This window comes from Vidua macroura, chromosome Z (genome assembly GCF_024509145.1).
Source record: "Vidua macroura isolate BioBank_ID:100142 chromosome Z, ASM2450914v1, whole genome shotgun sequence".
Lineage (NCBI taxonomy): Eukaryota > Metazoa > Chordata > Aves > Passeriformes > Viduidae > Vidua > Vidua macroura.
Window position 1 is genome coordinate 67,920,301 of NC_071611.1, and position 10,672 is coordinate 67,930,972.

Consider the following 10,672-nt stretch of genomic DNA (forward strand, 5'->3'; position numbering starts at 1 on the left):
CTAACTTAGCAAAAACTATTTCCATTTTACCTTTATGCAAATAATTGTGCATCTACAACTGAGGAAAAAGGCTTTTTGTGCTTCTGCACAACAAACACACCACAATTCAGTTATGACAAAACACTGCTGGAAATTCCTGTCATAATCTTAATCAATACTACTGATATAATTACAGTAGTATAAATTACAGTCAACTGATACAATTACAGTATAAATTACAGTCATCAGTTTTGACTAGAAATGCAAAACACAACTTCCTAGTCAAAGTCACGGGAATGAGAATGATATTTATTAACTCCCACAAAAACATCTGGTTTGCACAGCAGAGATTGCTCCTTTACATAAAAGGATTATTGGTAAATTAGCATGATCCTTTTAGCTGTATACATTCCTCATGTTCCATAGCAGCCTTAATAAATTATCCCCAGAAACTGGCTGCATCCAAGCTTGACTTAATGTTGTGCATATTTTCTCGACGTTGTTTGGTGTAAATATTTGCCTCCCCTTTTTGCAGCCGTTGCTTCAGAGCAGACTTTTGCTGTTTCGTCAGCTGACGCTTTATCTTCTGTTTCACCAGCTCCTACAAACAAGTACACAATTTGTCATCAAAACTTCTTTAAGTCATTTAGCAACACAACATGACATGACATCAGAATTTTTTCAGGTCCAGCATGAACATTCATGATTCATGATGTTCACCCTTGACTGTAGAAATGAACAGAGCTTTTTTCTTGTAAGAAAATCTTAAAACAGTTCAGCTGAAAGAGGAGATTCTCTGCTATAGACAAGGTCTGCATGGAGTGCTGTGTGTATGCTCTGATAGTCTTCATTATAATAAATAGCATTTTAAATATTTTTATAATTTTGAAGTTAAACTTCTGGTGTGTTCCCTACTGAGATGCTAAATGCCACACCTTTCAGTGCACAATACAGGCCTTACACAAAAATGTAAAAGCTGATTATACTGCAGAACATTCCATGCCCAGCAGCAATTATTTGGTTTGTGCTCTTTTTTTAGCACCCTGGTTATTCTGAAGTTTAGATTACAAAAATATGACTGATTCTAACAGAAAACAACAACTCTGTAACACAAGTGTGGCTAAGAGAGATGGGGAATTAGTGATTTATAATTCCTCCCTGAGGTTTTCCCATTCTATCAAACTGGAGTAGTTCTACGAAATCTCATCTGTTACTTGCACCTGTGGCTCATTCTGAGCTCTGCTCTCCATTGTGATGGCAGTATCTGCCCACCACAAAAACAAAGCCATGCTTTTGTAGATTGTGGAATGGTCCCAGCTCAATTGCCACATTGATGCCAAGTGCACACTTGCATATTTTTTTCTTGGAAGAAAAAGAGAAATCAAATTATTTTCATCTATTTAATCATGGTGGAGTCATATCTTGCTGGAAATCTGCTAGAATAAACTCTGCAAGGCAGATACCATTATGACATGTAATCTAATGTAAGTTCACCAAATTCTATTGATGAACTGCAGCACTTGTTGTAAAGACTCATCAGTCTTTCCACCATCACAACCTACATGTGTTCCAAAATTCCTGATACCAAGTAGACATGACACCTACAGAAATCTTTCAGAAAAGAATGTGAAGAAATCTCTAAGAAGAGAGGTGAGAAAGGCAAAATTAAACCTAGACTCAAGTATCCACATTTGAAATAAAAATACTAATTGTGGCTAGCAACTGAAATGGATGATCTAATGCTGTTAGTGCATTAACATAAATTAGTTATTGGGTAAATGAGAGTTGTTAGTGTTGATATGGAGCTTCAGGGAGAGACTAAAAAGCAAAATATGAAGGAGAGTTCTGGAAAGCACTCCCTGTAAGCAGTTACAGCAGTATCAGTCCTATTTTTCTGTGGGAATGGAAATACACACTGGAGAGATAGATGGTAAACATTTTTAAAGATGATTCATGCCAGAGAAGAACTTCAGAAACAGGTGCTAACAGCTATGTGCAATTTAAGGTGGTCTGAGGGTAAACTAGATGATAACATAACAAAATAATATTTACCGGTGGAATGGTTGAACAGCTTCCAACACTTCTGACTGATGTGATGCTCTTAGTCCTTGTTCTGTGCTCAGCAACAGGAACAATACACTCTTCATTACTGAAACACATAAATCAATGTATTATCCCACTAGCAAGATAAACACACCTTTGCCCTTATGAGCACCCTGTTTGAGTCTTCACTTTCTGCGCTACAACTTGAAAACTTGCAAGAGAACATGCAAGTTTTAAACATTAACACTGGATGTTCAAGACAGGTACTTTGTGAATGGAAGAGTTTGTTGCACAACAGCCATGTAAATATCAAGCAGAAGAACAGAAACCTCAGGGTACTAAAACACTTCAGATCCTGCACAAGGTTTTGACAATATTTAACGGAAAAGCAAAAGCAAATTAGGAGAAGTATGATCTCTGCATCCACATACATGCTGGGTTGGCAAACTCAAGAAATATAATTTCACACACAAGGGGTTAGTCTGAAGGCAAGCAGGAATTTCTAAGTATGTCAGCAAAGGAATTAAAAGCCAGAAAAACATACAGTACAATATATTTGAATAAAACACTCCAAGGTGCTTGTTCTTGATCACTTCAGCTGAGTGAGTAGCAGAACATCTGCCTTTGACACAAAGTATCTGAATTATAAATTTCCTCATGGAAGTTATTTAGAAGTAGTATTTTAACATCAAGAACTACTTAATTATCAATATTAGCTCAAATGAAGAAAAAGGGGGAAAAATCCACCACAGAAAATAGACTGGTCTTTGAAGTGCAAAACTTGTTTTCTCATTAGATAATACAACAGAGCTGGAGAACCATACCACCAATAGGAAGGGTATTTATTGTTATATTTTCAAAAGAAATTGAATTTTTAGTCTTCAATTTAAGCAAGGATAGCTGAAGAGCAGTCCTTCTTGAGCTACTTGACACATTTACATTTTTGGGAGCAAGAAAAGGGCCAGACTTCTAGACAGTAAATGTGAATCTTTACCTGTAATGACTGAATTCCTCATTTAAAGCTGATGAGTTGACCAGCTCAGGGCACTCGTCTTCGTTCTCCTTACCCTCACAGCACCCTCCTTGACCTGCCTGACCTTCCAGTTCAGCAGCATTTTCAGTTAGTCTTTTGCCCTTAAAAGAAGTAATTGCAGAACTCTCTGCATCTTCACTGGGCTTCCAAGGCACAGCTGGCCCTTCAGCTTCTTCCAAGGCTGAACTCAACTCTGCCATATTTAGTCTTTGTGTATTTTCACTGCTTTCAGCTGTATCAGCCTCTTCCTCACTGCTGCTTGCAGCGTTGTCAGAGGCTCTGCTTTCAGAGAAATCACCCACTTCACATGTGAAGTCTTCACTATTCTGTTCATTTTTGCTGAAGAAACTGAGCTCTTTCTCAGCATCCTCTGCAAGTTCTAACACTTCTGTATTGTCATCCTCATCAGAACCTGGGGGGTAAAGCAGTTCACCATCTTCCTGCATCTCCTTTGCATAGCCACTGGCAGCAATCTCTTTATCAAGAGAACACTCTCTCCTGTGAAAAAGGAGTGTTTTCTTTTAATATGCAAAATTTAATAAGCCAAGTTACCAATAAACTACATTTTGGGTTTAAAATGCTAACCAAGCTAGACTAAAATTACCCACTAGTAACAAAATAGATACACTGTTGAAACACACAAAATACACAATGGTGCTGAGCTTTAGGTGAAATACTAACTTAGAATATAATCCAAGAGAAGAAAACTCCTCCAGAAGATGATTCCATCTCCATAACCTGCATTTATAGTTGTTTTTTTTTTTTTTTTCAGGAAATGTTTCTACTTTAGCAGGAATAACATTTTGGTTTAAGTTCAAATCATGCTTAAGCAGACAAGAAAGGCTGTTTAAAGTGCGGAACATACAAAGGCTGTTTAATGCGTGGAACTCCTAAGGAAAAGTGCTCAGGATGAAATAAAACTGTTTTCATTGTAAGAGTTTCGGACTCTTTACACAGTTTCAGTGTAAGTTTCGTTCTTAAAATGAGTGAAAATTAAATTTAGTTTTCAGAAGGAGCAAAAGACTTTAGGAAGAAAAGTTTAAATTTAACAATCCCTTAGGAGGCAGTCACTCTACTTACAAGCAATTAAAAATAATTTTAAAACAGAAACCCAAATTAATCCTCAATATATTAGAATTGTTAAACTGTTAAGTAAAATCCAACAGGGTGATTCTGCATCACTGTTAAAATTTCCTGGACGTTCACCATTTGGATCAAGCTTTCATGTTGACCTCTCTTCCTTGGTTGCAAGAAGACAAAGAAGACAGCAGAGGGCTTTAAAGCACACTTGAAAACCACTTACAGTAACTTTGAAGAAAACACAACAGAAATGAGAAAAATGTAACTTAAAATTACATTAAAAAATAAAAATAGGCCTATTTTTTTATTTCTCCCACAGGCATCTCTCACAGGAATCCACTTTTCTCAGAAAACCAATATTAGTGCCATATGTAGAATGCAAATTCATCTGGTTATTTCTACCTGATATCTTTGAAGGTTGGGAAGAGCTCACTCTCATAGTTGAAGCGTTTCTTGAAGAACTCCCTAATACAGTTAACATCTCTGTTAAAATACCTGTAAATAATACAGAATTGTACAAATAAAACATCAGTGAAGTCTATTGCAATAAGAAGTATTTACCCTGCATGGTTTTATTTGAAAATTATTTCTATGAGTGATCTCAAGCCAAAAGGCTAGGAAGGGAAAGTGGATACAGTTAATTTCTGAGTGTTTCTTAATCAAACAATATTATTATCTCTCAGAAGTAATTAATCACATATTTATTCTGCAGAGACATTTCTACTTATTCTTTGTTTGGAACATTATTTGTGCTGCATCACAACAATGGCAGAAAAAGATTCAGGAGAAGACTTATGGAAACAAGTCATAGTTGACTGTTTGTTGTCATCAGCATTTGTCAGATTCACCTGGAAAACACCTTAAATCTAAACCTACCATTCAGCATTTTCATGTGATGTTGACATCATCTGAGGGAAATCAATCAAAGTGACATGGTCATTATTATCCAAGATGAGATTAAACTCATTGAAATCCCCATGGATCAGACCATGATTGGCAAGTTTTACAATCAGGTCCATTAATTCACTGTAGACGGCAGCAGGATCTTCCACTTGGCGTACCTGGCACCTGAAAAGTTAAGTAAAATTAAATAATCTGAACCTTGAAATGCTTAATTTAAAAATACAGATAAAGTATACAAAATACACCTGACAGAATGCCAGAGTAATTCAAATTAAAAGGGCCCTCAGATCTCTGGTCCAGCATCCTCTTGAAAGCTGAGTCAAATCTGAGACCAGACCAGAGTGCTCAGGTCTCTTGTCTAGTTCGGGTAGAAAACTTCTGGGAATGGAGAGACAGTGAAACCTTCCCAAGTCAACTTGTGCTACTGCCTCTCTGTCCTCAAGAGGAGAAATTATCTCCTTATATCCAGGCTAAACCTCACCTGAACTCACTCACTGTATCCCATTGAGCACTGCTGTCATAACGCATTATGTAAATAATAGAGCAGCAAACTTCTATGGTTCTCCTGTTTTAGGTAATCTTATCGTGTCAGTAGGAGCTAAATCTTCTTATGCTGAAATTCAAATGGCCCGTGGCATTTTCTTTTACAAAATCAGATTTTCTAGATTATGTTAGGAAAAGAAATAAAACTAAACTTCCACTGCCACAAGGAACTTGAAGTGTTCTGTTTATATAATGGATGTGGAATTATTTAACAAATGAGGGTGGGAAGTCTTTTTCACATTATTCTTCAACTGTTTTACTTTGGAATTAATTCACTTTTGATTAAACTTAAGATGTTGAATCCTATACAAGAGAATGGACCAGTTTGTTCTATAAATAGACACTTTAAATCTCTGGATTAGACCTGTGTAATAGTATGAAAGAGACAGGCCTTTTGCATTCAAAAACAAACCAATCCTTCACCTACAAACCTCAAAAATATTTAATGTTTCTAGAGGTTGGAAAACTCAAGCAAAATAATCTTTCTCAAAGGCACAAAACCAGATTATATGTGGTAGTCTATATAAACAGTGCAGAAGTGAGTTACAAACTCACCTGTATTAACAGAGCAAAGATCACAAACTGGAGCTCAGAACATGAGTGATATTAATACTCTATATGCGAATTAAGATATTGAATGTGCAACTTCTGTGTAGAAAACAAGGAAAAATCATAACCCTGTTACTTTTTCTAAGGTTGTCAGGGTCTCTGCAACACAGAGAATTCAAGCTTCACTACTTACAAAGGATATCCATCAAGAAGTTCCATAACAACTGCATGCCTGTTGTAGTCTATGGGCTTTGGAACAGAAAATTCTCTGTCATGCAAAGCCTGGAAAGAGACAACACATTGAAAAATTAAAATTAAATAGTTAAGGAAACATTACACATATTGACAAACCCACACATAAGATAAGCAGTACATATCACTGTGATAGCAGCACATATTGCCCAAATCACATGCCTAGGAAGGAAAACAGCCTCCCAGCCGCTGGAACTCTCACTGCAAAGACAATAAAATTCAGAAGTTTAGACACTGAGTGCACTGCCTACAGTTTAATTATCGCACAACTGGAAGAAAATCACAACAGACTGGAGAAATGACAGAACCTTACCTGGTACGTTAGCCTGTGGAATCAGTATTAGAAATAGGAAATGGGGTGTTTGGCATTAGAAAAGAATTCTACACTAAGCTGCTAATACATTCCTGCCTGATTAGTCAACCTATGCTCAGTTGCTGTGAACACAAGTATGTGTTTGTGTGTGTGAACACAAGTTCATTCCTAAACAGTAATAATCAGCTTTATACCACACTGAAAATTAACCAAAGGTAGGTCATAATATTCTGAAGCTCTCCTGTTTGCATTTTCTAGCACAAATTTAGTCATTCACTGGATTCACTCAACTTTTTAATGGGTACATTCTGGTTTTACTCATTCTGTTGTTACCAGTGAACTTGTCTAGAGAGTCCCAAGTTATAGCAACATAAATGCAGGTTTTTTTACTTAAGTATTACTGCTTTTCAGCACTCAATTAAACCTCTCTCAATCCGCTGCTCAGGGAAACTGACCCCCACAATTACATTCCTACAAATACTGACCACATAAGGCTTTACCAGTAGGACCACCTGGACAGAGGTTGTAAATGATAGTGTTAGTTCTTTCTCTCCCTGTGGAGGACACTGAGACAATTCATCGTGGTTCTTTTTTTACAAGAACAAGAAAATAATTTCATATATATATTACTCCTGAAGAACACAAAAGGAGAAACGAACACTACGTTTTTATTAATAATTAGTTTTCAGATATCATCTTTCATCCCTATACAATATTTGTGGGTTTTTTTGAAGCAGGTAAGAAACCACAGAATTCAAGATTAGCAGTATAATGAAATCTTTTCTCACAGATCAAAACACTAGTTTTGATCAAAACACTAGTTTTGATCTGAAACATTTTCCTCAACAGCACAGCAACAAGTGAAAGCTTGGTAAAATAAAAAACAGGTTAATTTTAAGAAATGACAACTGCTTCCTAGTTTATGCAACAAAGTTTGAAGGAAAAACTGCAGAACTGGTGATATATAGATTATCTATACATAAATAACATCATTAATTTGAAATTCTCTCGTGATACCTGAATCTGTTCCATGTGATTTCAATGGCAAAGCTTAATTTTGGCACTGGGAAGTGCACAAAGCATGTTGCACTGAAACTTTCTGAAATGTATACTTTAAGTCCATGAGGGGAGAGAAAAAATGAAGCATAAATCCTACCAGTACTGCGAACATAAAGTGATCAAAAGACAGCCTGAGAGGGATCTTCCAACCTGTCCCACCATTGCTGGCTCTGTGTGAGTGGCCACCTACCTTCATGTAGGCAAACTCCTTCATTGCTGCTATCCGGGACAAGTACAGCCAGGACATTTTATGCCTGTGCTTGTGGTAGTCACGTTTGTTTTTCAGGTTTCGGAAGGAGGTTCTGCCCAGCCGGTGTAATTTCAGTGCAAACTGTTGCTCCTCTTCATTGGCAACAATATAAATATCTAGAAAATACGTAACAGCACAGATCCAAGAAATTAACCACATTTAACAAGCCAGATGAAAAAGTGCAGTGAAAGTTTGTTACCTCACTCCTCACCCTTTCTGATCTGCAAGTTTTAGCAAAGGCAGCTAATTACATAGTGTGTATTAGAAGTTTGAACATGAAGAAATTACTTTTTTTAAGAGTTCATGGTACTACAATAGAAGAAATGCAGATGTGATCTGAAGTATCTTCCAGTGCTCTGGTGTTCTTAACCACGTCCTGTAAGAGTTTCTCCTTCCTGATGAATGGACAGACAACTCAAGGGATCAGACTCTTAATTTAGTGTTAACAAATACCTTAAACTTAATTTCTAGCGTTTGTCCCAAATAATCGCTGTCTCCAATTACAGAAGTCACATTCTGTGTCAAACTACATGAACCAACAGGTTCCTGAATAACAGGAACCAAGATAGTGTTCCGATAGTTTTGAGCCTATTTTACTTTACTACCTTATTTTTAAGTGGGATGAAAAAGCTGAAATTACCTTTTTGCTAAATGGTTTGAAACTCTTCACAAAACACAACACAAGCAGCACCTGCCTGAAAAGTACCTTTTTAAATAATGAACTAAGAAACTAACAAATTGGGCAAAATGCAATAACACTGTTGTAAAAAAAATACTCAAATGTAGCCAGAAGCCTCACAGAGCACTTGAACATGCTATGTTCAAACACATCTTGGTGTTTGACAGATTAATTTATCTGCCTGTCCAGAGGAAAACTCTCCCAAGTTTCTAGCAAAATATCTGCAGTATTACAGATGTGTTTGTTTTAAAAAATTATTTAAAATGTCATTTTATTTTACCTGATTCTTTGCCAACACCCATCTGGTTCCCCACAGAATTGATGACTTGTCGGGAAGAGAGCGTTTTCAGAGCCAGGTAGTCATATCCTGCATTAGTTAACCGATAACCCTGGACAGCTGGGTAAAAGTAAAATACATTTCACTCCTTCTTATGCATATATTACATTTAAAATAAATCTCAATTTAGTCTTGTTTCTTGTAGTACATAACAGCCAAGTAATATTTCAGCCCTTGGCTCTTACCAGCCCCATGTGACTGAATGGTGAAAATATTTAAGTTGGATTGAGCAACCCTCAGTCCTCTGAAGAACTGGGACAAAAGGGAGAGGCATTTCCCATAGATATCCCCACTGCGTTTGCAGGGCCAGATCCAATTAAAAGGCTGGAGGGAATGGGGAAAGGCCTGCACAACCTTGTCATATGGCAGATAATAAATACAGCTTTAGCAGCTGTTCCTGAGGCAGTGAAATGCCCAAGGATTGTGCAGTCTGTTCCAGAACTATGAAGATATCACTCACTTGGGTTGATTCCTACATGCACTGGAACACTGCTTCAAGTGATGATTTTTTTTTTACCTTATTCTAGCAAAAAAGAAAGCTAACTGTTCATCTTTTTTCTGTCTCTCACTTCTAAAGATACAAGCAGACACAGCATCTGGTGCTGCACAAACCCACATTTCCAGGCTGAGTCCAAGAGAAGGAAAAACAACCACTCTGGGCACTCCTACATCCTAACCTGTTGGGCAGGTACCAGGTACTGTGAGGCACAGTATAAGGGGACAGGATAAGGAAGAGGGGTCCAACACAAAATTTAAACTCACTTTTAGTTCGTTCGTAAGCCAGAAGTTTGTGCTTCGCCAACTCTCTCAAGATTTTATTACAGCCCCCATGTTTAAGGCTGGCAATGGAAGCAATTAAGCTAGCAGGAACTATTTCATGGTTCTTCATGCCCATTTCCACCTAAAAGAGTAATTAAAAACAGATTTGTCAGCCCTATGTTGAAGTACAATGAAGTACAGATCTTGCCCAAGAGTAAAATCCCTTTTCAAATAGGCAATTTTTAAAGACTACAGATTTTAAGACTTAACTTTCTACATTTTAAGCCTGAACAAACCTTTCCATTTGCTTCACTGCTCCTTGGCAGTTTATGTACAGCCCACCCAGGGAAGTTCTTCAGTGCCAGCCACGACACGAGTAACTAATTAGATTTCAGTCCCAGTCCCGAGGAGCAGAAAGAGCAGAGACGCTGGGGATACTACCTCACCTTGATGGGTCTGCGACTACCCGGGCATCCCCAGGGACTTCCCTGGCATCCCCAGAGAACCCCCAGGCATCCCCAAGAAGTCCCTGTCACTCCCCATTCCCCCCAGCCGAGCGGCCGAAAAAGATACCGGCCCGAACCCTGTCTTCCCCAGAAGAGGCCAGCACGGAGGCCCAGGGGAGGCAGCGGCACCACAGGCGGATCCCTCCCGCCGCGGGCCGCGACACCGCCCGCCCGGCCCAACCCCGCTGCCCGTGCCCGCTCACCGCGGTCAGCACCCTGAAGTGCTCCCGGGACAGGTACCGCAGCATCACCACGTTCAGCTTCCCCATGGCCGCAGCGGCGGAGGAGCAGGGACGGGGAAAAGAGGAAAAGAAGGAAAAAGATCAGGAGAAGGATGAGGAGAAAGATGTGGCGGGTGAGGCGAAGGAGCGCATTCCGCGCATGCGC

The 10,672-nt window shown here is 38.5% G+C and overlaps 1 protein-coding gene across 1 annotated transcript; it reads right to left on the reverse strand.

Annotated features, from left to right (window-relative positions):
- Positions 1 to 261: 261 nt before the first annotated feature.
- RIOK2 (RIO kinase 2) lies at positions 262 to 10,672 on the reverse strand. Its single transcript, XM_054002778.1, has 10 exons — positions 10,489 to 10,672; positions 9,783 to 9,921; positions 8,964 to 9,080; positions 7,945 to 8,120; positions 6,324 to 6,412; positions 5,012 to 5,203; positions 4,538 to 4,630; positions 3,017 to 3,553; positions 2,032 to 2,128; positions 262 to 580 (listed from the first exon to the last, which is right to left on the reverse strand). The coding sequence occupies exons 1-10, from the start codon at positions 10,552 to 10,554 to the stop codon at positions 419 to 421; spliced, it is 1,668 nt and encodes a 555-aa protein (XP_053858753.1). The 5' UTR covers positions 10,555 to 10,672; the 3' UTR covers positions 262 to 418.